General features: G+C 43.2%; 1 protein-coding gene across 1 annotated transcript; it reads left to right on the forward strand.

Annotated features, from left to right (window-relative positions):
* The first annotated feature begins 2,535 nt into the window (after positions 1–2,535).
* On the forward strand, positions 2,536–26,675 carry FAM114A1 (family with sequence similarity 114 member A1). Its single transcript, XM_032223676.1, is given in 17 exon segments — positions 2,536–2,737; positions 4,338–4,638; positions 4,641–4,669; positions 7,259–7,340; positions 9,393–9,508; positions 9,614–9,721; positions 11,644–11,743; positions 11,746–11,777; positions 13,567–13,661; positions 13,663–13,717; positions 15,117–15,240; positions 18,138–18,220; positions 19,646–19,834; positions 20,048–20,176; positions 21,922–21,993; positions 22,876–22,929; positions 25,984–26,675. Coding segments are annotated over 16 exon segments (1,659 nt in total). The 5' UTR covers positions 2,536–2,737; positions 4,338–4,349; the 3' UTR covers positions 26,086–26,675.
* Positions 26,676–27,474: the final 799 nt, after the last annotated feature.

Here is a 27,474-nt window from a genome sequence, read left to right on the forward strand (position 1 = left end):
AATTGACATGGGAATTGAAAAACAAACATTTATCTGGGATAAATGTTATCGGTAGGAGCAAAAGAGGAAAGATTCCAAAATAAGCAATGATTAAGATTTATAGAATGGAGATTAGAATTACGTATGAAATCAGAACAGTGAAAATGTATAAGACGAGAACAAAGCAACATGGATTGAAACACGATATTCTTATATTTGTAAATACTGAATAGACCAATTGTAAAGAACCATGGTGGTTACAATATTTAATTTTATATTCTAGTATGTATGGCAAAGAAGTTGCCAGGATGGTAACACTGTGTCCAATGTTTTAATGTGTGCTTAATAAAAAACTTAAAAAAAAAAAGATTGTTGGGAGAACTATCAACCACCTCAAATATGCGGATGAAAGCACTCGAGTGGCAGAAAGTGAAGAGGAACTAAAAAGCCTCCTGATGCGGATGAAAGAGGAGAGTGCAAAGTTGGCTTGAAACTCAACATTAAGAAAACTAAGATCATGGCATCTGGCCCTCTCAATTCCTGGTAAATAGATGGGGGGGGATGGAGGTAGTGACAGATTTTATTTTCCTGTGCTCCAAGATCACCGCAGATGGGGACTGCAGCCAAGAAATTGAAAGAGGCTTGCTCCTGGGGAAGAAAGCGATGGCAAATCTAGACAGCATGCCTAAAAGCAGAGTCATTGCCCTGCCAACACAAGTGCATCTAGTCAAGGCTGTGGTTTTCCCAGTTGCAATGGATGGCCATGAAGGTTGGACCATAAGGAAGGCTGAGCGCCAAAGAATGGAGGCCTTTGAACTCTGGGGCTGGAGGAGAAGACTCCTGCATTGAGTCCCTTGGACTGCAAGGCAATCAAACCGGTCAGTCCTAGAGGAGATCCACCCTGGCTGCTCTTTAGAAGGACAGATCCTGAAGAGGAAACTCAAAGACTTGGCCACCTGATGAGAAGGAAGGACTCCCTGGAGAAGAGCCTCATGCTGGGAACAATGGAGGGCAAAAGAAGAAGAAGGGGAAGACAGAGAATAGGTGGCTGGATGGAGTCACCGAGCAGCCGGCGTGAGCTTCAATAAGGAATAAATGGGGAACTCATCAATTGCAGATGACATCAAGCTGGCAGGAATAGCCACACTCCAGAAGACAGGCTAAAGATACAAAAGGATCTGGACAGACTTGAACATTGGGCACTATCTAATAAATGAAATTCAATGGTGAAAAGAGTAAAGTTCTACATTTAGGCAAGAAAAACCAAATGCACAGTATAGGTGGTACCTTGCTCAATAGTAGTAACTGGGAGGGGGATCTCTGAGTCCTAGTGGACAACCATTTAAATAGGAGCCAGCCGTGTGCTGCAGCTGCCAAAAAGCCAACACAGTTCTAGGCTGCATCAACAGAGGGATAGAATCAAGATCACGTGAAGTGTTGATACCACCTTATAAGGCCTTGGTAAGGCCACACTTAGAATACTGCATTCAGTTTTGGTTGCCACGATGTAAAACAGATGTGGAGACTCTAGATAGAGTGCAGAGAAGAGCAACAAAGAGGATTAGGGGACTGGAGACTAAAACATATGAAGAACAGTTGCAGGAACTGGTATGTCTAGTTTAATGAAAAGAAGGACCAGGAGAGACATGACAGAAGTCTTCCAATATCTCTGGGGTTGCCACAAAGAAGGGGGAGTCAAACTATTCTCCAAAGCACATGAGGGTAGAACAAGAAGCAATGGGTGGAAACTAATCAAGGAGAGAGAGCAACTTAGAATTGAGGAGAAATTTCCTGACAGTGGAACAATGAATCAGTGGAACAGAAGTTGCCTCCAGAAGTTGTGAAAGCCCCAACACTGGAAGTCTTTAGGAAGATGTTGGATAGCCATTTGTCTGAAAAGGTATAGGGTTTCCTGCCAGGCAGGGGGGTTGGACTAGAAGACCTCCAAGGTCCCTTCCAACTCTGCTATGTATTGTATTGTATTGATTGAGCAACTGGCTGGGTGACCATCAAACAGTCACCAACTGGTGGGCCGTGAGAAATATTGGTGGGTCCTCAGAAAAATTTTTGGATTTTTTTTTATATTGCCCTAAATCAGGGGTCCTCAACTACAAGACGGATTCAGCCGGCCTTTGCTGGCTGGCGAATTATGGGAGTTGAAAATCCAGACATCTTCAAGCTGCCACGGTTGGGAAACACGGATCAAAAGGGGCTTTCTTGGCAGCCCCAACACGGAGCTGCTTTCTTCTTCCAGAGTTGGCCTTCCATCTTCTAGCCTAGCTCTCTGCCTTTTGCTGCTGGGCCCCCATCCAGGTACCAGCCGAATCCAGCCCTGCTTAGCTCCCCCGCCTAATTGGAAAAGTTGCTAGCGGGAATCATCTTCTTCTTTCTCCTCCTCCTCCTCCTCCTCCTCCTCCTCCTCCTCCTCCTCCTCCTCCTCCTCCTCCTCCTCCTCTCTTCTTCTTCTTCTCCTTCTCCTTCTCCTTCTCCTTCTTCTTCTTCTTCTTCCTATTATTGGCCTTCCCCTCCTTCCCCTCCTTCCAATCATCTCTCGGCCTTATATTTGACTGCGATCCTCTTCTGCTCTGCCTCTCCCTCCGGGCGCTCGTCGAGAAGGCAGCCCGCCCGCCCCGCGCAGCCCAAGCTCGGCCCTTCGCTCGGCCCGCCCCGAGCCTCGCTCGCTCGCTTCTGCCGACGTGGCCGGGAGGGGAGTCCAGGACGCAGGCAGGGCGCGCCGGCAGGCAGCAGCTCAGCGGTGGTAAGAGGGCAAAATGACTACCTGCAGCTTCCCCCGGGTTTTTCCTTTCCTTTCCCTTCCTCTTTTCTTCCTTCCCTTCCTTTCCTCTTTCCTTCTTTCCTTTCCGGTTTTCTTCCTTCCCTTCCTCTCCCTTCCTTTCCTTCCTCTTTCCCTGCCTTCCTTCCTTCCCTTCCTCTCTCCTATCCTTTTCTCCTTTTCTTCCTTCCCTTCCTCTTTCCTATCCTTTCCTCTTTCCTTCCCTTCCTTCCCTTTCCTCTTTTCTTCCTTCCCTTCCCTTCCTCTTTCTTCCATTAATCTGTATCTTCTCACTCTGGAAGAGTTTTTCCTCAAAGTTGAGATGGCTCCTTCTTTACATATCAACATTTAATTATATATTGCATTGAGATGACTTCTTCCTGGTAGAAATATACTAGATAGCTGAGGTTTCTTGTCTTCTTGTTAGCAGTGTATGTAGTTTGAATAATTAAAAAAATAGAATTATTTTAAGGATAATCTTGCCCTAAAGTATCTTACCTCGGTTAGCATCAGGCAATTTAGCAAGTATTTCTCCAAGAAGACAGTTGGCCAATCTCACTTACAGATTCAGATGAACAGAGTTGAAAACTTGGAAGGGACCATGTAGTCCAACCCTCACCCAAGCAGGAGACCCTATACCATGTCTGACAGATGGTGATTCAGTCTCTTCTTGAAAGCTTCCAGGGATGGAACTCCCACAACTTCTGAAGGCAACTTCTGTTCCATGGGTTGATTGTTCTCTCACTGTCAGGAAATTCCTCCTTATTCCAGGTTGAATCTCTCCTTGGTCAGTTTCCATCCATTATTCCTTCTCTGGCCTTCAGGGGCTTTGGAAAATAGCTTGACCCCCTTCCTCCTCTCTGTAGCAGCTCCTCAATATTGGAAGACACCTATCATGTCTCCCCTGGTCCTTCTCTTCACTAGACTAGCCAGGCCCAGTTCCTGCAACAGTTCATTGTATGTTTCAGCCTCCAGTCCCCTCATCATATCCTGGTTGACCTTCTCTGCACTCTTTCCAGAGTCTCCACATCTTTTTTATAGTGTGGTGACCAAAACTGGAGGCAGGATTCCAGGTGTGGCCTTACTAAGGCTTTATAGAGTGATATTAGCACCTCCCTTGATCTTGATTATATCCCTCTGTTAATGCAATTTAGGATTGCATTGGCTTTTTTGGCGCCGCTGCATACTGTCGGCTCATATTTAGCTGGTTGTCCAGTCAGACTCCAAGATCCCTCTCACACTTATTGCTATTAAACCTGGGGAGAAGATGAAGGGGTGGCTACCACTGAGAAGGTCCTGCTCTGAAATCTGTGCCGTGAGCCAAATTATTGCTGAAGCTCTCTCTCTCTCTCTAGGACAGTGTTTCTCAACCTTGGCGACTTTAAGTCCTGTGGATTTCAACTCCCAGAATCCCCCAGCCAGCATAGCTTTCTGGGAGTTGAAGTCCACAGGACTTAAAGTCGCCAAGGTTGAGAAACACTGCTCTAGGATTTTACAGAGAAATGTCAAAATCTTCTAGTTTCCTTTGCTTTGAAATCCTACTCCAACCGATTTGAAACTTATCTCTACTCTTCTCCTCTCATAGGACCCCAAAAAAATGTCAGAGAGCAGAGGTGAGACGTTAACCCGAGAGGGAAATGAACAGGCGCTGCCATCTGAGCAAAGCATCTCGACATCCAAGGAAGTAGTGCGTGATGAAAAGACAGATATGCAGATATCACCGCAAGTTGATAAAGAGGAAGCTTCGGGAAGCGCCAACAAGGACTTCGAAGAGCAACAGGCGTTCGATTTGGAAAGTCCTTCAAATGAACAAGAGTCCAGTGGAGAAACAGCTAAGGACGGTGTGACTGAGTGCAGTGACTCTATAAGCCTCGAACCAGAAGTTGGACTGAAAGGCCGAATGAAGAAAATGATGTGGTAAGAAAATAATCTGGCCATAATCCTTTATCCGTCCCCCCCGCCCCAATATATTTTATTTTATGTATGTATCAATGCCTGAAAGGAGAATGTGGTGGCTCAGTGGCTAAGACGCTGAGTTTATCAATCAGAAAGGTCGGAAGTTCGGTGGTTCGAATCCCTAGCGCCGCATAACAGAGTGAGCTCCCGTTACTTGTCCCAGCTTCTGCCAACCTAGCAATTCGAAAGCACATAAAAATGCAAGTAGAAAAATAGGAACCACCTTTGGTGGGAAGGGAACAGCATTCTGTGCGCCTTCGGTGTTTAGTGCCTAAGACTGAGCTTGTTGATCAGAAAAGTCGGCAGTTCGGTGGTTAAAATCCCTTGAGCCGCGTAACGGAGTGAGCTCCCGTTACTTGTCCCAGCTTCTGCCAACCTAGCAGTTCGAAAGCACATAAAATGCAAGTAGAAAATAGGAACCGCCTTTGGTGGGAAGGGAACAGTGTTCCATGCGCCTTTGGCATTTAGTCATGCCGGCCACATGATCATGGAGATGTCTTCAGACAGCGCTGGCTCTTTGGCTTTGAAATGGAGATGAGCACCGCCCCCTAGAGTCGGGAACGACTAGCGCATATGTGTGAGGGGAACCTTTACCTTTACCTATCATTGTGTGAAGAGTGTGACACCTGGGTGTCATACATTCTAATACAAATAGAACTAGTAGAATTCATCATAGTTATTACATGCAGCCAGCGTATATATTTCTAATAGTAATACACATTTATATTAAATTATTGTCTATTGTTATTTAATTACTCCATGTTTTCTCTTGCTGTTGCTTTTATTTTATTATGTAAAAATGTTTACGCTAATATTCCCCCTTTCTCTTATTTCTCTCTTATTCTTACTTTTAATCATGTCACCCTTTGATTAAAAGACCTTTTCTTTCTATTCTACCAAACTTTTGATCATGTCAGCTGCCTAAAAAAGAAAGGAAGAAGAGGGAAAAAGAAAAGCAAATCAAAACAACAAGAAGAAAGAAAAATCACCTAGCCATTGTCTCTTGCCTGTTTTAGTACTTTAATTGCTATGCTTCTTTTTTTTTTGGGCTTGCCTCCCATATTCCTCCCTTAATCTTTACCTCTGTCTGCATCTACTTCTTGGCTATTCAATCTAGGTATTTCTCTCATTTCTCCCTTCTTCCACTGCCTAGTTTCCAAAATTTCTGCCCACAACTCTATCTCCCTTTCAAAAGTATCCTGTAGAATTCTTTGGTCCGTTGATAGATAAGATTTGTTTACTCATTGACTGGACCTTTATCCTTTTTCTTTAAAAGTCAAGTCACTAGATATAATATCCTTCCTCAATTTTTCTCCACAGCAACCCTTTATAATGGTAGAGAGGGAAAAAGACTTCACGTAAAGTTGCCAATTTTAGTTTCAGGATTTACTTAGCTTGGTCAACTCCCCCACTCCAAATCTTCCTGAAGGAAATCACAAGAAATGCAGCTTTTCTCATCAAAACCTCTTTCACCTAGCACTGAAGTCATCTGCTCATGTTAGACCAGTCAATACTGGGAGTAAGGATATTGACAAACTAGTAAACAAGCAAATACACAAAAAGAGTAAAGTCTTAAGGTTTTAATCATTCTGGGTCCTTAACAAATGACATTGTTGGAAATATTGTGTGGGTGGATGGATGGGTGAGTGAGTGGGTGGGTGAATGGATGGATGGATTGATGACTGGACAGTTGGGTGGATAAATGGATGGGTGGGTGGGTGAATGGAAGGATGGATGGATGGATGGTGAATGGGTGAATGAATGGACAGGTAGGTGGATGAATTGATGAATGGATGGTTGGGTGGGTGGATGACTGGATGATGGATGGATTGTTGCTGGGTGGGTGAATGGGTGAATGGATGAATGGTTGGTTGGGTGGGTGAGTAGATGGATGGAGGGTGGGTGAATGGATGGGTGGGTGGGTAGGTGGGTGAATGGATGGACATGTAGGTGGATGGGTGGATGGTTGGATTGATGAATGGATTAATGGTTGGTGGGGTGGTGTGGTGGGTGAATGGATGGATGGATGGATGGATGGATAGATGGATGGATGGATGGACAGATGGATAGACGGACAGTTGGATGGATGGACGGACAGTTGGATGGATGGACAGTTGGATGGATGGGTGGATCAATGGATGAATAGATGGGTGTGTGAGTGGTTAGTTGGAGGGATGGAGGGATGATGATTCCTAATGTCCACATAGATAGCTCTTCTCCATGATGATCTATTCCTAACTTGATTTTCTTGACTTTCAGGTCTTCCAAAGGTCTCACCTGTTGCCATTACAATTGAGCACTCTATGGGATTTGAAAGATGGTTTGCTTAAAATGTGAACTCCATGTTTCTAATTTAAAATAGTTATTACTATTTGAGTAGCATATATGTAGCTCAAGGGTGAACTGTGGTGTCCTTGGTGCACTCTGAGAGCTTGGCCGAAGAACGCCACAATTTTATCTTATAGGATCCCTGCCTCATGCCACATATATTTTAATTATTTGTTCCTTCCATTTCCAATATTTAACAAACGTAACTTTTTCTCTCTCTAGGATTCAGTATCCAAAGGAAAACGATGGACCACTTGGGGATCCTGGAGCAAGTCCCTTCTTTCAACGGCTTCTGCTACAGTTGTTAAGTATCCAAACCCATATTAAGTTACAGTTTATGTAAACATTGTCTAAACATAGTTAAGCACAAAAATATTACTTCCTCTATGATTAAGACCAGTGGTGGTCTAAACCAAGGACTGGTGGTCCAACTGGTGGACCATTGGTCGCCCGCGAAAATTTTAGTGATCAGCAGAAAAATTATTTGCATTTTTTATATTGTACTAAATCCGGGGTCCTCAAACTATGACGCCTGGGACGGATACGTGCAATGGACGCTTGTGTTGCTGCAGTAAAATGTGAAAATCCATCAGGAATCTAACATTCTCATTTGGCCGTTTTAACAAAGTCCAAAAAGCAAATCGGTGCAATTAATAGAGCGTGATGGATAGCTGTCATCGATCTGGAGGAATCGAAAATCTCCGGTGACTTGGCTCTATTTCTAGATTGTACAAAGTCAGCTCGAGAGGATGAAAATGAGGTTTTCTTCATAGTAGGAGCGGCAATGCAAAGCGGGAGAGAAGAGTTGGCTCCAAATTAAATTAAGCCCAAATGAGCTGAGAGTGGAAAAATAAACTGTGATTCGATTGAAATCCATTTGAGGGGAACTTAATACGATTTAATGTTTCATCAGCTGATGGGAGCTGAAGGGCCAGGTTTAAATCAAATCGCTCGGTAAAAGGTTGCATATTGGAATACTCCAAATGCATTAACTATTAGAATGCTCAAAGTGTTTCGCCAGGGTGTAATTCCGCAAAATCCTGTAAATCTAAGCCAATGGGAGATGGGCTGGAGGTGACAGAGGCCAAAAACCCTCCCAAAATTGGTCTCAGCAGCTTTTATTGATAACACTGGCCCTGTAGTGACTCTCTTACTGATTGAATTTTTTGTAGAGATTCAAGATCAAGCAGTAAATAGAACGGTTGCATATTGTCAGCGGCTAGAGGAGTTGGCAGCAGATTCGGACAGTGAGGAGGTTGGGGAGGAACACGGGCCAGTCCTGGAGTCTGGGGAAGGCTCTGATGAGGGCTCTGTGTCGGAGGCAGAGAGGGGGCCAGAGCCGTCTGACAGTTATCAGCTGCCTTTGGAGTTGGACGTCAGTGAGGCAGAAGAAAGCTGGAGCCTGTTCCTGTGTATGTGTATGCGCAGAGCTGCCAGGAGTAGGGAACAGCTAAGGAACAAGGGCCGTCTCAGGAGTAAGGCCACAGGTGGACGATGAATGGCCCCTCCCAGAGGAGATAAAGAGGAGCGAATGGGGAGTGGAGTTTGCAGGAGACAATTAGTTCATTCCTGCATTCTTGCCAAGTATTGAGGCATCTGAAAGATATCGGCCTGGCCACTCTCCAAGCCTGATAAAGGTTGTAATTGTGAACTATCTTGAAAGACTGTGCGAGAGGAAAGACTTTGCTGGAGAGGAATTCACTGTCAATTAAATGAAAGGGGTTTATCAGGATGAGGACTCGGCTTCGTGGTGCTGAGGACGCCTAGGTCAGAACCAGTGGTGGGTTGATCCTGGTTCGGCTGAACTTTAGTAGTGGCAGCAGGAGGCCCCGCCCCCCACCCGGAACTCTTCTGCACATGCGTAGAAGCGTTGCGTGCACGCCCAAAGCGGTAGTAAAAATGTTTGCAACCCACCACTGGTCAGAACACATATCAAATATACAGGTAGTCCTCGACTTACGACCTCAAGGGAGTCCAAAATTCCCATGGTTAATTGAGACATTTGTTCAGTGAGTTTTGCCCCTGTTTTACAACCTTTCTTGCCACCGCGTTAGTGAATCTCTGCCATCATTAAGTTAGTAACACGGAGGTTCAGGCAAGTCTAATTTCCCCCATTGACTTTGCTTCTCAGAAAGTCCCCAAAAGGGGATCATTTGATCCATGGACACTATAACGGTCATAAATGTGAATCAGTTGCCCAGTGTCTGAATTTTGATCCCATGATCACGGGGCTGACCCAAAGCTCGTAAGTGTGAAAAACAGTCATAATCCCTTTTTTCGATGCCATTGTATCGTCGAATGTTCACTAAATGAATGGTCGTAAGTCAAGGACTACCTTATATGTGTCCCACTTCAGGTCAAGGATTAACAGCAGTGAAAGAAAAAGCAGGCATTCTCCGAACTCGCGCCCCTTCCTCGGCATCTTCAGATGGCGGACCTCCAGAGACAACGGAAAACATCGTCACAGGTTCTGTATTCTCACGACCTGTCCGAAACTCTTTGTTTTCCTCGCGAAATTGGTGAGCGGGTTCTTACTGGATATTCCCCCCCCCAAAAAAATGGGTTTCTCCCTTTAAGATGTGGAAGACGATCGACAGCAGAGTTTCGAAGAGAACGTGGCCTTATCCTCTCTCCTTCCGGATCGCGGGAGTGCTGTCAACCATCACTAGCGCTGTGCAGAATACCGTAAGGATTTCTTTTCTTTTTAAAAAAACAAATTTGTATTTTATTTTTTGTTACGCGTACATATTTATGAACAAAGTTTCGTCCGCCGTTTTTCCTTTTGACATCTTCCCATGTGCATAATCCATTTTACAACATAATTCTGTTCCGATTTCACCTCTATTGTTCTCTTTCCGTATTTTCCACTTTACCCTTATTTCGTTTTTAGTATATCTGCAGTGTCATTAATTGCCCCTTCGAAGTTAATCCAAGTTATCGTTCCCTGTTTCTTCTATCAGTCTATTTTACTCCAATGAAAACCTCTAGCTCTTTTCCATTCCTTTTCCCTCGGTATTCTTCAATTAAACCCTCTGTTACTCTCTTCGCTCCCTGGTCTGAGTTTTCCATCTATTTTTCTTATTTTTCTTGCCCTTTAAGGTTTCACACACATTTTTTAAGTGTAAGGATTTCCAAGTGATAAAATAAGAGAAGGACGGTCAAATGATAGTAACTGTGCGAGGGATCTTGGAGTCCTAGTGGACAACCATTTAAATAGGAGCCAGCCGTGTGCAGCAGCTGCCAAAAAAGCCAACACAGTTCTAGGCTGCATCAACAGAGGGATAGAATCAAGATCACGTGAAGGGTTAATACCACTTTATAAGGCCTTGGAAGGCCACACTTGGAATCCTGCATCCAGTTTTGGTCATCACGATGTAGAAAAGATGTGGAGACTCTAGGAAAAAAAATGCAGACAGGACCAGCAATGAGGATTAGGGACTGGAGGGAGGCAGGGCATGCAGGGATGTGTCGTACACGCATTGTCATATATGTGTGTGTGGGGGTATGTATGTATGTGGGTATATGCATAATGGTTATCTTGAGAAGAGAATGCAGCAAAATTTCATTTTAATTTTTGCCATGTACATTTACAATGACAATCAAGATTCTATTCTGTTCTGTTCTGTTCCATTCTATTCCATTCCATTCCATTTTCTATTTTCTATTATTTCTCTTCTGTTCCATTCCATTCCATTTTCTACTTTCTGTTATTTTAATGTCTATTTTCTGTTATTTTCTGTTTTCTATTTTCTTATTTTCAATTTTCTATTATTTCAATTTCTACTATTTTCGATTTTATATTATTTTTTGATTTTCTATTATTTTTGATTTTCTATTTTTGATTTTCTACTGTTTTTGATTTTCAATTTTCTATTATTTTCGATTTTCTATTATTTTTGATTTTCTATTATTTTTGATTTTCTATTATTTTGATTTTCTATTATTTTTGATTTTCTAATTTTTGATTTTCTATTTTTGATTTGATTTTCTACTGTTTTCGATTTTAAATTTTCAATTTTCTATGATTTTCAATTTTCTATTATTTTTGATTTTCTATTATTTTGACTTTCTATTTTTGATTTTCAATTTTCTATTATTTCAATTTTCTATTATTTCAATTTTCTATTATTTTCGATTGTCTATTATTTTTGATTGTCTATTATTTTCAATTTTCTGTATTTTCTATTTTAGATTTTCTACTATATTTGATTTTCAATTTTCAATTTTCTATTATTTTTGATTTTCTATTATTTTTGATTTTCTATTATTTTTGATTTTTTATTATTTTCAATTTTCTCTATTTTCTGTTTTTGATTTTCTACTATTTTCGATTTTCAATTTTTTAATTTTCTTTTATTTTCAATTTTCTATTTTTTTGATTTTCTATAATTTTTATTTTCTATAATTTTTGATTTTCTATTGTTTTTGATTTTCCATTCTTTTTGATTTTCTATTCTTTTTGATTTTCTATTTGTCTTCCCTTCTTTTCCCTTCCTTTCCCTCCCCTCCCCTCCTATCCCATTCAAATTAATGGGGTTTACATATTCACAAGTAAATATATTGAAGTTGCTGATGAACAATAAAAGGTTCTGCTCTATTTTACACAGGGTAAAAGTGTCTTAACTGGCGGACTTGACGCTTTGGAATTTATTGGCAAGAAAACCATGAATGTCCTAGCAGAAAGTGATCCTGGATTCAAGAAAACCAAATTCTGATGGAACGGACCGCTTCTCTGTCTCAGGTGAAACAGGCGCATAGCGATTAACCTCAGAAACAGGGATTTAGCTAGATTTTTCTAAATTGGTGACACTTCAACCTGATTTTGCGATTCTTTTTGTTTTAATTTTTATTTTATACACATAAGCACATCAACAGAAACAAACACATAACTTAAAACAACATAGGAACAATAAGTTCCATTGTATATCATACCGCAGTTCCGAATCGGTTTCTTTGCAGTTAGTGTTTTCCCTTCTATACATTTCTATCTTGCGTTCATAATCTCCTTATTCGTTATCCATTTTTATGTACAATTCTTTATTTATTTATACTTAGCTACTTATGACCATATTATTTACCTATATTATGCTTTATATTTTTACTGTCATTTATTCTCTTACATACAAGTTATAGATATACATTCACATAGTTATTCTTTTTTCTTGCCATTCTTATATTATTAATATTCAATTTAAAAGATTATAAGGTATAGTTTGGAATGCTTTGTTTACCATCCTTCACACCTGCTATGACACCACCTTGTTTTCTCTTTCTTTTCTTTTCTCCCTCCCTTCCTTGTCTACTTCCTTCCTCCTCTCCATCCCCTTCTTCCTTCCCTTACCTCTCCCCTACTCCTACCCTCTTTCTTCTCCTTCCTACCCTCTCTCCTTCTCTTTCTCTCTCTTCCTCCCTCCTCTTCTTCTTTTCCTCTCCCTTCCACCCCCTCTCCTTACCTCTTTCTTCTTCCCCTACCTCTCCTCCACACTTCTTCTTCCTCTCCTACTATCTCTCCTTCTCTTTCTCTCTCTTCCACCCTCCACTCCTTTCCATTCCTTTTGCGATTCTAATCATTGTAGTTCAACATAAAATCAGTTAATTGCAGATGATTTTTCAGGGTTTTTGGGAAAGTCTTTTGAGCAGAAGCCTTGTAACCATTGAATGAGTAACAATATACGTGCACTAGTTATGATGTGAGTTATGTAAATTGGGTAAAGCGTGTGTTAAAATTCATTTTCTTATTTTATCTTTCTTATTTTTCCTATTGGTCTCTATTTGTTTATTTGTTTTGTTTGTTTGTCAAACATGTACAAGATAGCAGGTATAAGTACGAACATGGACATGAACAAAGGAAATAAATACAGATAAGTGGGGACAGTAAGACATGGATGGTAGGCATGCTGGTGCGCTTATGCACGCCCTCTTTTCGGATCTCTTAGGAATGGGGTGAGGTCCACGGTAGACAGTTTGAGGTTGAAGCTGTGGGGGGTTTGAGGCTGTAACAACAGAGTGGGATAGAGCATTCCAGGCGTTGACCACTCTGTTGCTGAAGTCGTATTTTCTGCAATCGAATCTGGAGCAGTTTACCTTGAGTTTGTATCCATTGTTTGCCCATGTATTATTGCGGTTGAAGCCGAAGTAGTCGCTGACATGTAGGTTGTTGTCAGACAATTTTATATACTAGGTCCGACTGCAGGCGGTGCAGTTCCAGATTGTCCAAGCCCAGAATTTCGAGCCTGGTGGCGTAAGGGATTCTGTTGTGAGCAGAGGAGTGGAGGACTCTTCTCGTGAAATACCTCTGAACCAACTCAATTGTATTAATGTCCGATATACTGTGTGGATTCCAGGCAGACGAGCTGTATTCGAGGATTGGTCTGGCAAAGGTTTTTTATGCCCTCGTTAGCAATACAATGTTGCTGGAAAAGAAGCCTCGCAAAATTAAGAATAATTGGCCCAGGGTCTAGAGGTGAGGACATCTTTCAAATCTGTATCGCAGCCCATAAATCAGAATCTTTCCTTCTGTATTTTCATAGATGCTGCGGGAAGCCAAAGAGAAAGAAAAGCAAAGACTCGCCCAACAAGCCACGATGGAGCCGACAGCGCATTATGGAGTGCTCTTTGATGAATTCAGGTTTGTCACATCTGGAAGCTTTGGAAATTCTGTCCAACGAAAGTGAAGCCAAGGTAGGGTCAATGAGGTGCATATATAGCAATAGCAATAGCAGTTAGACTTATATACCGCTTCATAGGGCTTTCAGCCCTCTCTAAGCGGTTTAGAGTCAGCATATCGCCCCCACAGTCTGGGTCCTCATTTCACCCACCTCGGAAGGATGGAAGGCTGAGTCAATCTTGAGCCGGTGAGATTAGAACCGCGAACTGCAGATAACAGTCAGCTGAAGTGGCCTGCAGTACTGCACCCTAACCACTGCGCCACTCGGCTAAATCAAGAGAACGAGGAGCTGTTTTTTTTTAAAGGTTTCGAGCAGGATAGCAATAGCCCTTAGACTTATATACCGCTTCACAGTGCTCTACAGCCCTCTCTAAGCGGTTTACAGAGTCAGGATTGAACTTCTGGCAGTGGGCAGTTAGCCTGCAATATTGCATTTTACCTTCTGTATTTTTCGGCATATAAGACACTCTGAAGTATAAGATGCACCTAGCTTTTGGGGAGGAAAACAAGGGGGGAAAATCTGCTTCTGCCTCCCAGCAATTTGCCTCCTTGCAGCAAACAGCAAGCAGTACAGACAATATCACTGTTTGTAGTGTTATTTCAGACTGTACGTGTACTGATGCTATTAAAATTGATGAGCTTTCTGGAAGTATAGTTTCTCTGTTATTTAAAAGAATATACAATAGCACTGGGCCTCTTCAGATCAAGCATTTATTTTAAAAAGCTTCTTCATTTTGTTGTGTAGAACAATAATAAAGCAGTCTTTCAAAAATAAGTCTAATAATTTGAACATTCTATAGGCATTTATAGTTATTGACTTTCCTCCTTGCAGCAACAGCCTATTTCAGTTTAGCCTGATTAGCACAAGAAAAAAAAATCTGCTTCTGCCTCCCAGCAATTTGCCTGGCAAGTTTCACTTTCATTTTTCAGCGTGGGCCTCCCGATCATCAGCTGTTTCAGGCTGCAGGGATTGCCATGGCCTATTGCAGCCCCATTTTCCCTGCTTGCTACAAGGAAGTAAATTGCTGGGAGGCAGAGGCCAAAAGGTGGGGGATGGTGAGTGGGTGGGGCTACATTTAGTATATAAGACGCACCCAAATTTTCACCCTCTTTTGGGGGGGAAAGGTGCGTCTTATACTCTGAAAAATACGATACTGTGCCACCAAGGGAAAGAAGGAGGGAGGGAGGGAAGGAAGGACAGACTAGCAATGAGAAGTCATTTGGTGTTCTGTGAGCTTGATTATTTTCTTGCAAATGTTTCTCCCCAAACTCGGTAATATCACTAGTGTTTATTATAAATAATGCATACAGGCCTCCTCTGTTTTTCCTCAAACATGCTATACCACAGCTGTGATGAAACAATCTGCCCAAAATATATCTATCTGGTATTGTAATGTTTTTTCCCCCCCCCAGGTACAATTGTATTTGGCATCTCTTGAAGGAGAGGAGCTAGAAGCCGCAAAAAAGGTGTTGATTGCTATTAAGGCAGTCTTCCTTTCACAAGGCTCAGAAACCCAAGACAAAGAAATAACAAAAGGTAGTTGCTGAATGACAATTATTAAAGCAGGGGTGGGGAACAATGGTGGGTTTCAAATTTTTTTAGAACCTCTTCTGTAGGTGTAGTCTGCTTTGCTGGCCATGTGACCAGGTGGGAGTGGCTTGGCAGTCATGTGATTGGGTGGGCGTGGCCAACTTGTAAAATGTGGTGAAACTCACTTAACAATGCTCTTGCTTAGCAACCAAAATGCTGGCTCAGGAACTCTGGCATTGAAGTGTGCAAGTCTGAAAGCTGTCAAGTTACAAGACCCTTGCACCCCTAACCCTTTAGAAAAAAAAACCCCAGGGGTGTTCAAACTTGAGAGCTTTAAGACTTGTGGACTTCAAGTCCCAGAATTCCTCCTCCAGTCATGTTGGCTCAGGAACTCTGGCATTAAAGTGTGCAAGTCTTAAAGCTGTCAAGTTACAAGACCCTTGCACCCCTAACCCTTTAGAAAACACCCCCCCCCCAGGGTGTTCAAACTTGACAGCTTTAAGACTGTGGGCTTCAACTCCTAGAATTCCTCCTCTCGCTCTTCATCTTGATGATGTGCGGACGGGCAGGAAGGGAGCTGGAACCGGTTCGAAGTGGCACTGTAGATTTGTGGAACCTCTACTATAGAAGAGGTTAGAACTGGCAGGAACCCACCCCTGGTGGGGGAACTATGGCCCTTTTGTGCCTGGTGGACTTCAACTCCCAGAATTCCTGACACAGCATGGGAACTAATCCCTTTAATGACTTGTGGACTTCAACTCCCAGAATTCCTGACATAGCATACCATAGCTGGCTCGGGAATTCTGGGAGTTGAAGTCCACAAGTCCTAAAGAGAGCATGATTCCCCACCTCTTTATCAAAGAATCTAGTTATTGACTCAAAACTATGGCGCATATGTTTTGAAAGATGTGAGCGGCTGGATCCCGAAACAGGTTTCACTTTTTCACTTTCTATTGAAAATACTATTTTCTTAAATTTTAATAGGGCTTTTACAGTCCTGTCTGTGTTTTGCCTTCTCAGTATGGTGAAATTTGTGGATGCTTTATATTTGTTAAGTTTTCTTCTCATCGGGAAATGAAATATCCACATAGCAGCCTTATCTTACTTGCTGAGTAAGATGCATTTTAATTCCTTCCCCCCACACTCCCAATGCAACAGAATTGGATACCACTTCCTAGGTGGAAAGTAAACGGCTATTTCGGAAATTAGAAGTAACAGTAACAGAGTTGCAAGGGACCTTGGAGGTCATCTAACCCAACTCCCTGCTCACGCAGGAGACCTATACTAGGGATTCGAACTGCCGAACTGCCGACCTTTCTGATCAACAAGCTCAGTGTCTTAGTCACTAGACATAGAGGAGAACAATGCCTAGTAAATTAGTTAGAATTCAGAATAATAGACTTGGAAGGGACTTTGGAGGTCTTCTAGTCCAACCCCCTGCTCAAGCAGGAGACCCTATACCATTTCAGGTCAATGGCTGTCCAGTTTTTCTTAAAAGCCTCCAGTGATGGAGCACCCATAACTTCTGGTGGCAAGTCGTTCCATTGGTTGATTGTTTTTAGTTTTCTTGGTGGCAAGGAGTAAAATTGCTTCTAAGTTGGAAGTAAAGGTATAAAAAATTAGATACAGGCAGGGGTGAAATTCAGCAGGTTCTGACAGGTTCTGGAGAACCGGTAGTGGAAATTTTGAGTAGTTTGGAGAACTGACAAATACCACCTTTGGTTGGCCCCAGAGTGGGGTGGGACTGGAGATTTTGCTGTATCCTTCCCCTGGAGTGGGGAAGGAATGGAGATTTTGCAGTATCCTTCCCCTGGAGTGGGGAAGGAATGGAGATTTTTACAGTATCCTTTCCCTGGAGTGGGGAGGGAATGGGGATTTTGCAGGAACCTTCCCCTGGAGTGGGGTGGGAATGGAGATTTTGCAGTATCCTTCCCCTGGAGTGGGGAGGGACTGGAGATTTTGCAGTATCCTTCCCCTGGAGTGGGGATTTTGCAGTAACCCCCCCTGGAGTGGGGAGGGAATGGAATTTTTTACAGTATCCTTTCCCTGGTGTGGGGAATGGAGATTTTGCAGTATCCTTCCCCTGGAGTGGGGAGGGACTGGAGATTTTGCAGTATCCTTCCCTTGGAGTGGAGGAGGGAATGGAGATTTTGCAGTATCCTTCCCTTGGAGTGGGGAGGGAATGGGGATTTTGCAATAACCTTCCCCTGGAGTGGGGAGGGAATGGAGATTTTGCAATATCCTTCCCCTGGAGTGGAGGAGGGAATGGGGATTTTGCAGTATTCTTTCCCTGGAGTGGGGAAGGAATGGAGATTTTTACAGTATCCTTTCCCTGGAGTGGGGAGGGAATGGAGATTTTGCAGTATCCTTCCCCTGGAGTGGAGGAGGGAATGGGGATTTTGCAGTATCCTTCCCCTGGAGTGGAGGAGGGAATGGAGATTTTGCAGTATCCTTCCCTTGGAGTGGGGAGGGAATGGGGATTTTGCAGGAACCTTCCCCTGGAGTGGGGAGGGAATGGAGATTTTACAATATCCTTCCCCTGGAGTGGAGGAGGGAATGGGGATTTACAATATCCTTCCCCTGGAGTGGAGGAGGGAATGGGGATTTTGCAGTATCTTTCATCCAGAATTGGGAAGGGAATGGAGATTTTGCAGTATCCTTCCCCTGGAGTGGGGGGAAGATGTAGGTTTTGCATTATCTTTCCCCTGCCCTCCAAGCCATACCCACAGAACCGGTAGTAAAAAAAATTGAATTTCACCACTGGATACAGGGGGAAATACTATTTGTTTCCTAAAATATGACCAAGAAGAAGGAGAAAAAATATATACTTAATTAGAATCCTTTTGTTTAGGAACAGAAAGAATGTTTTTCTCTTAACTCTTTTCCCTTAATAATCACTGCAGATGCAAGAGATGAGTTTATTACAACACTGACAGAATTGCTATTTGAACTACACGTTGCTGCTACACCAGATAAACTTAACAAGGTGAGGAATGTTGTTTATTGGTATCTTTGAAGATATTGCTTATTTGATAGCTCAGGGCAAAGATCCTTGATAGCGTGTTATTTAAAAAAAACAAAACAAGAAATGGGGCAAGAGCAGGAAGCATTGATATCATTACTATGTTGGTAACTCTGGACACATCGAAGGAGACCGAGAAGGAGGAAATTGGTGAATGTGTTTGTAAACAGCTCAGAGTCAGGAAGTCACATTTGGCAGAATAAGACAAGGACTTATTCACAGAGCAGTTCTTCACTATGTTGTCAGATGCCAGCCCTGATGCACCCAAAAGTCCGTGGAATAATTTGGTCTATAATCTGCAATATAAAATCTGGAATTTTATGTTCCAAATTATGCAGAGCCAAAGGAGTAATGAAAACTGGCAAAATTAGGGATGGAAATTCAGGAGGAAGAAGTTCAGTAGAAATACTGCAAATGCAATGGTTTAATGGCTTGGAAACACAATGATTTGATTGATTATTGGTTGGGTTGTTGGGTTGTTGGTTGGGTTGTTGAAGGATTGGGTGTTTGAGTTTGGTTGGGTTGTTGGGTTGTGGTTGGGTTGTTGAAGGATTGGGTGTTTGGGTTGTTGGTTGGGTGGTTGGTTGGTTGGGTGGTTGGGTGGTTGGGTGGTTGGATTGTTGGTTGGGTATTCGGGTTGTTTGGGTGGTTGTGTGTTTGGATTGTTGGTTAGGTTATAGTGTGGTTGGGTGTTTGGGTTGTTGGTTGGGGTTTGGGTGGGTAGTTGGGCTGTTGGTTCAGTGGTTGGATTGTTGGTTGTGTGTGTGTTTGGGTTGTTGTTTTGGGTGTTTGGGTTGTTGGTTGAGTGTTAGGGTGGTTAACTGTTTGGGTGTTTTGGTTATTGGTTGAGTGGTTGGGTTGTTGGTTGGGTTGTTGAAGGATTGGGTGGTTGGGTTGTTGGTTGGGTGTTTGGGTTGCTGGTTTGGGTGGTTGTGTGTTTGGATTGTTGGTTAGGTTATAGTGTAGTTGGGTGTTTGGGTTGTTGGTTGGCTGTTTGGGTGGGTAGTTGGGTTGGTGGTTCAGTAGTTAGATTGTTGGTTGTGTGTTGTGTGTTTGGGGTTGTGTGTTGGGGGTTGTTGGGTTGTTGGTTGAGTGTTAGGGTGGTTAGGTGTTTGGAGAGTTTTGGTTATTGGTTTGGTGGTTGGGTTGTTGGTTGGTTGTTTGGTGATGGAGTGTTGGGTAGTTGAGAGGTTAGGTGGGTGATTGGATGGTTGAACCAATGAGCCAATGAATCAATTAATGTAGTACCCATCTCACATGTGACTCTGAAGTATTTTCGGCCAGAAACTAAGAGTTTATGTTGGAATCCAGCTGTGCCATTCTGAAGCAGTGCCTTCCTCCCACTACAATAATAACTCTCTGCCACTTTTGATGGTGGTTATGTTACAGGCCAGAAAGAAGGCTTATGTTGCCTTAGAAGCGGCAAGTCTCTCCACATCTGGAGACCTGAAAGAGAACCCACCGGGCTCAAACTAAAGAAGCGGATGATGAAATTGTAGAATGCAAGTAACTGAAGAAAAATCCCAGGTGGGAGAACCTTGGAAAGGACAGAAAGAAAAAAGAACCGAAACTGTAGAGGTAAGGGATGACCAGGTCTTTCTTGGATGACTGTCAATCAAGGACGGTGTAAGGATTCTGCTGTGTGCAGGCCATTGAGTCCAAGGACCTTTAAGTCATTTCCAACTCTCCGATTCTCTGATTTTGTCTTTGCCGCCTAATAAGAGGCAGGGATAGGAAAAGGTTAGCCATCATGAATGATCTTGCTAATCAGTACATTTCCCTTCTTTCAAGGAACTTTACATGTTGTCCATTGAAAGCCTGGCCGAAGTAACAGCGCGTTGCATTGAACAGCTTCATAAATTAGCAGAGTTAATTCTCCATGGACAAGAAATTGAAAAACCAGCCCTGACCAAGCTCGGGGTCTAACAAAGTGAATATATTTCATTTGCTGTTCTTTCTGTTCATGGGTTACTGCTCATTCATTCATCGGTCACAATATTTTTCATTTGGGGGTGGGACTTTGCATTTTCACATGGTCACACAGGTTTTGCTGGGTGGTGAGCTTTATAACATTGTGTTGCAGCAAGGAACCTCCACAGGTGTCGCGGCATCTGTGACATTACAGGTAATTCTGGTTTAGCAACTGCCTTGTTCAGCGACCGTTGGTAGTCACGACCATCATGTAAAGCAAATTTTTCAACCAATTCTCATGCCTACAACCTTTGGCAGGTATGTTAAGCAGGGACCATCAAATTCAAGGCCCAGGGGCTAGATGCGGCCCGCGGGGTGTTTAGATCTGGCCAGTGGAGCCTACCCCGGAAACAGAGAAGGACCGACCCGTGGTGCCTCTGTCAGTGAAAATGGAGCTCGGGAGAGCTGCGTGAGCTCCATTTTCGCTGGCAGAGGATTGCAGGAGGCCATTGCAGCCGAAAACGGAACTTGGGAGCCATTTTTGCCGGAAGAGTGCTCGGCCACCACAGGTGCCCCAACACGAGTGATATCGAGCGGGCCACGCCCACCTAGGCCCACACCCCCCCCAACCTCCCCCACAAGGTCAAACACAACCCTGAGGTGGCCTTCAATGAAATTGAGTCTTACACCTCTGTGTTAAAGAAAGCTAAAGTAAGATCGGAATGACCCTAACTTGCTTGTCCTCAACTGCAGTTGCAAAATGAGGACTACTTGTAGATGGAGTCCATTTAAAGACAAAAATCCTAATTTTAAGAATGTTCTAAAATTGTGTAAAGTCTTTCCGAGCCAAGGTGGCGCAGTGGTTAAATGCAGCACTGCAGGCTACTTCAGCTGACTGCAGTTCAGCAGTTCGGCTGTTCAAATCTCACCGGCTTCAGGGTTGACTCAGCCTTCATCCTTCCGAGGTGGGTAAAATGAGGACCCAGACTGTGGGGGCGATATGCTGACTCTGTAAACCGCGTAGAGAGGGCTGAAAGCCCTATGAAGTGGTATATAAGTCTAACTGCTATTGCTATTGTTTCCCCCATTACCTCTTAAATGATATTTTAAACTTAATTGTTTTGCAATGTTTGAAAATTATTCTCTTTATTTAGATTATTCTGGGGGGCAATAGCAATGAATCAAAAGGCAAAGTTGTGTTCCACTGGGGGGGGGGGGGGAAATGCGATTGTGTGATAAGTGTCATATGCTGACCCATAAAAGTGGAATATTTAGGTAAATTTATTTCAATATAGTATTATTTCATGAGCAAATATAACAGGTACAGCATCACAGGAGCATCCAATTTTTGCACCAGACTGCAAAAAACAACCAGGGCGAATGGATGACGATACCGAACGTATTGGTTAGCCTCAGCAATGAATAAGGACAGTCATTCAATTTTGCAGCTACTTAAGATTGTTGGATGAGCAGGCACAAAAACACCAGGGAAACGATTGAAGCCTGGAACGGGCCCTTTCGTCAGTCGAGATGAGTGCTGATTTACACTAGCTTATCAAATATTTAGGAGTGAGGACTTGGCAGCACAAGGAAAACAACAGCCGACAAGTGTATAGCCAGCCAACAACACTTTCAGCACGCAATGACAAAAAAATTAGTCGTCACTGATCTAAATTGTAGTAAAGTTTGGCCTGACTGTTGGAGGACTATGCTGATTAGGATGAACAAAGATATTCCCATTATGTTTTCAACAGTTTAACAAACACATGTGTAACGAAGTGTCATCCCTCTCACAACAATTCTCCCATGTTTTGACTTCGGTTGGGGTAATTTATTTTACACAATTTCATTTACTGATTTATTACTTCATGTGTTACTCTTTAGCTAAGTGAGGGAATGAGTGGCAGTGGTGTTTAATGGTATCTCCAGACCGCATCCAATGCACCAGTGGTGTGTTTCAAAAATGGTTCGAACCTACTCTGTGGGTGTGGCCTCCTTTGTGGGAGTGGCTTGCCGCCCATGTGACCGGATGGGAGTGGCTTGCCGCCCATGTGACCGGATATGAAGATGCCGACGACACTTGTCAGAACCACCTTAAATTACCTCTCACACAGCACTGGCATGCATAGAGAATAGGATGTAAGCTTATTTTTTAAAGGCATCTTTGGTTTGCGTTAAAACAACTTCAACACACACAATGTTCTGATTGCACCACAAACGTCAGTAGTCATCCTACCTTTCACAGAGGCACTAAGTTTTATAAATATGAGCATGATAGTGTAGAATAATCATATCCAAGGACCAGTGGTGGGTTTCAAAAAATTTTGGAACCTCTTCTGTAGGTGTGGCCTGCTTTCCCGGGTCCACTGGTGGAACCTCTTCTAACCGGTTTGGTAGATTTGACGAACTGGTTCTACCAAATAGGTGCGAACTGGTAGGAACCCACCTCTGCAATGGCACATAATAATATTCTCACAGAGCTACAAGCAAAAAGAAAGTTAACAAATCCTGCTGAATCAGGTTATCTGTGGTTTATCTTTCTGGATTTGATTTTTCTCAACTTCTGACAGCCTGTTTCCAATGAAGGGGAAACATCGATTTACTTGTAAGAGTAAATCAATATTTCCCTTTATTGGAATTTCATCTGGTGACGTTTTCTCGGTCCCTGCAAGAGCATTCTGACTTTCTCCCTGTTTTCCTTTAAACAGAGTGACAAAAAGGCTGAAATTCTCAATCCAATGGTTAATAGTGTGCTATCAGAGGTAAGTAACACCCATATCTATTTTACATAAGAAGCCAATTGGCTGTCATTTTTTCATCGGCATTGACGCCCTATGAAAAAAAACCCTCCAAAATATAGTAGAACCAGAAGGCAGGACAAGAAACAATGGATGGAGACTAATGAAGGACAGAAGCAACCTGGAATTAGGAGAAACTTTCTAACATTGAGGACAATTAATCAGTGGAACAAATTGCTTTTGGAAGTTGTGGGTGTGATCCTACAGTTATGGGTTTCAATTTTTTTTAGAACCTCTTCTGTAGGTGTGGCCTGCTTTGTGGGAGTGGCTTGCCGGCCATGTGACCGGGTGGGAGTGGCTTGCCAGCCATCTAACCGAGTGGGAGTGACTTGGCAGTCATGTGACTGGGTAGGCGTGGCCAACTTGTAAAATGTGGTGACTTAACAACGCTCTGCTTAGCAACCAAAATGTTGGCTCAGAAACTCTGGCATTTGAAGCATGAAAGTCTTAAAGCTGTCAAGTTACGAGACCCTTGAACCCCTAACCCTTTAGAAAAAAAAAAAACCCAGGGGTGTTCAACTTGACAGCTTTAAGACTTGTGGACTTCAACTCCCAGAATTCCTCCTCTCGCTCTTCATCTTGATGATGTGCGGACGGGCGGGAGCTGGAACCCGGTTCTAAACAGCACTGTAGATTTGTGGAACCTCTTCTATAGAAGAGGTTAGAATTGGCAGGAACTCACCCCGGTGCTCCATCACTGAGGGCTTTTAAGAAGAGACTGAGTAGCCATTTATCAGAAATAGTACAGTGTTTTCCCCGAAAATAAGACAGGGTCCTTATTTTCTTTTTACCCCCGAAATAAGCGCTTGGCCTTATTTCAGGGAGGTCTTATTATTTTTGAGGTGCCCTCGGCCCCGCAGCACGCAGATCAGCTGATCCAGAGAGGGCCGGAAGCTCTTTTTGTGGCTGCCACTAAGAGAAGGGGCGTAGTAGCTAGAGTTTGCAGAAGCGGCATCAGCCATTCCGCGTGTATGGCAGGTGTATGTGGGGCGGCGAGGGGCATATTCCCTCCCTTATCCCCCCCATGAAACATCGGGGACTGGCTGCGCATATGGTTAAATGTTTTAGGGCAGGGCTTATTTTGAGGGAGGGCTTATTTTAGCGCATGCACTCAAAAGCCCGATTGGTCTTATTATCCAGGGAGATCTTATTTGGGGGAAAGTCTCCTGTGAGAGCAGGATGTTGGAGTAGAAGACCTCCTTGGTCCCTTCCAGCTCGGTTGTTGTTGTTATTGTTATTATATGACAACTTGATTTCATTTAATTGTAGAGAGCAGAACATAGAATAATGAAGTTGGAAGGGACTTTGGGGGGTGTTCTAGCCCAGTGTTTCTCAACCTTGGCAACTTGAAGATGTCTGGACTTCAACTCCCAGAATTCCCCAGCCAGCGAATGCCAGTTGAAGTCCGGACATCTTCAAGTGGCCAAGGTTGGAAACACTGTTCTAGCCAATCCAAGCAAGGGACTCTGTGCCATTTCCAATAAATGGCTGTCCAATATCTTTTGAAAGCCTCCAGTGATGGAGACCCACAACTTCTGAAGGCAAGCTCTTCCATTGAATCCTCGGCTTCCCCCTGTTGACTTCACTTGTCAGAAGGTCGCAAAAAAACTGATCACGTGACCCCAGGACACTGCAGCTGTCATAAATACGTGCAAGTGGCCAAACATCCCAATTTTAATCATGTGACTACGGTTGTAGGTGTGAAAACGGTGAAAACTAAACTGTGGCAAGTATTATTGTGGCGAGTCTTCCGCCACAAGATTCTGTGGCAAGTCTTGTGGTTTTTCATTCACCTACCCTGTTCCCTGAAAAATAAGAGCTCCCCGTATAATAAGCCCAATCGGGCTTTTGAGCACATGCGCTAAAATAAGCCCTCCCCTGAAAATAAGCCCTCCCCCTAAAAAACGTTTAATCGCATGCGCAGCCGGCTTAGGAGTCTGCTCAGTTCAGCGAACCCCAAATGCCACTGCTGGCTGGCCACGCCCATCTCACCCCTCTCTCGCCCTTCCCTTCCCTGGAGTCTCCAGTGTGTCCATTCATCAGGCCTGGTAAGTGCAGGCTTCGCACGGAGCTCGGGAGGGGGGGGGGAAACGGGCCTACCGGAGGTTCCGGAACCCTGAAAATGGGCCTGTTTCTCAGCCTCTGGGGCCCTGGGGGAAGCAGTCTTCACCCTCCCGGAGGGTTGAGGAAAGCCTCCGGAGCCTGGGGAAGACAAAAAATGATGCAGGAGGCTGACTAGGCCACATCCACCATGGCCACACCCACCCAGCAATGGGGCAGGGAACCTTGCTAAGATTTTGAAGCCCACCAGCTCACTCATATATTTGCTAATAATATTTTACTACTACTACTACTACTACTACTACTACTACTACTACTACTACTACTGATAACTCAGCTGCTGCAAGAAAATCATGCAGACTAATTATAAATTGCGGCACAATTCAGTAGCACAAATGTCCATTGGAATTTGTGCAAAAATTATAATATTAAAACAGCAACAAACTGGGGGAACATCAGCCTGAAAAAGCCACCGAAAATCAGATGGTCAAGATCTTGTGGGATTTCCGTATACAAATGGACAAAATACTGGTGCATAATACACCAGACATCACACTGGTTGAGAAAAAATAAGGTTACAATCTTAGACATCGCAATACCAGGTGATAGCAGGGTCGCCGAGAAGGAACGTGAAAAAAATCGCAAAATACCAGGACTTAAAAATCGAAATTCAACGACTATGGCACAAACCAGCAGTGGTAATTCCAGTGGTAAGTGGCACACTGGGTGCTATTCCAAAGCACTGGAAATACATTTAAAACAGTTAAAAATTGACAAAATCACCATCAGTCAAAGGGCAAAAGCCGCACTGCTTGGAGCTGCACGCATATTGCGAAAATACGTTACGACGTCCTAGGCCCCTGGGTGGGGCCCGACTAGTAACCAATGCCAATCCGCGAAACAACTGGCCGCTGTGATAAAATTGTATAATAATAATATATTTTCTTTTCTCATTAGGGCTGTAATAGCACTGCATATATTCAAGACGCCTTCCAGTTGCTGCTTCCAGTCCTTCAGATTTCACATATCCAAAACCATGGTTTGAAAACACAAGACTGACTTCCTCTAAACGAGCCATCAATTTAATTTCTGTTGGGTCACAATGAATGAGTATCCAAATGCCTTTTAAGCCATTCTGGAGTCGTTAGAAGGAGGCTAAATGCAGGATTGGCACGGAAAGTTATCAAACAAACATTTTCGATCTGAATGAACTCTTTCAATCAGCAAAGGGGAAAGCAGCTTCATGTTCTTGTAGTAATTAAGGTTTTATTCTGATATTATTGGTGCAAATTCACCTTGGATATATTACTAAATATTTTAGATTTTGTTCAGGGAAAAAAAAAGTTGCCTTTTCCCCTCTCCACCCCTTTTGCTTAAAGATTTTATTGTGTAAATTGAGACAGACAGAAGGAAGACTTATGATTTTGCTGTGATCCTAATATTAAATGGAAACATTCAGGAAAGAGAATCAAAGATATAATAGAAGAATAGACCTTATTTCTAATGCTGCTTCTAATATTAGACCTTACTTTGACACTAAGTCCATTTTCCATTTGTGGGCCTTCACTTCTCCCAGTAGCAGAAATGTTTACTTGACTTAGCAATATTATTAATTAATAGCCGATAACCGGGCTATTGTCCTGGGTATTTATTTATAGGGGGAAAATGTCCAGACCAAATGTAATTTCTAATGTTGATTTTCCCCCTACCAGAGGAGCCCCCTTGTGGAGTACTGGTGAAGCTGTTACCATGGCAACTCCACTGTGCTAAACAGTAGAAGCCATTTACAGCAGTACAGTAAAATCCATTTTAAGGCACAACAGGCGGTATCTTAACAGAACACCCCCCCCAGGGGGATTTTTAGGGATGTCGTTACCGCCACGTATTTGTTTCCAGAGAGTAAGTCATCTGTGTACCAAGTTTGGTTGAAATTGCTTGAGGCGCTCCAGAGTTATGCTGGAACATACACGCATGCACAGGTTTTGTAGGCTTATATCATAAAGTCTTATGCAAAAAAAGCAGTAAATTATTTCAACAAATGATGACTTCTTTGCTCCTTCCCAATCAATTAGATCATCTCTTTTTGCTCCTCTTGGTACTTACACTGAAGGGGATCCATATTTGGGTTTAAGAGGGATTCCTTGGGGCTCCCTGTGTTGCAGCAGATTGTGGTTTGTAATCTACTTACGAAAGATCAGGACTTGAGACCACGAAGGAAAGAGAAACAGGTTTATTGGGATGCATCGAGTTCAGCGTGTTCACACACAAACATCTGAACTGACCTGGCTACGCCCAGGGCAGTGATTTTATACCTTTAATCAAACTTCGTCAATCAGAGGGCGTTTAAAAGAGGCGTATTCATACACAAACGTAAAAACCCCCTGTTCAGAACAGGTGAAGTACATCTTGGAAAAATACAAAAGCAGATATTCATACCAACAGTTTTCT

The sequence above is a fragment of the Thamnophis elegans genome, chromosome 9 (assembly GCF_009769535.1).
Source record: "Thamnophis elegans isolate rThaEle1 chromosome 9, rThaEle1.pri, whole genome shotgun sequence".
NCBI classification, from domain to species: Eukaryota; Metazoa; Chordata; class Lepidosauria; order Squamata; family Colubridae; genus Thamnophis; species Thamnophis elegans.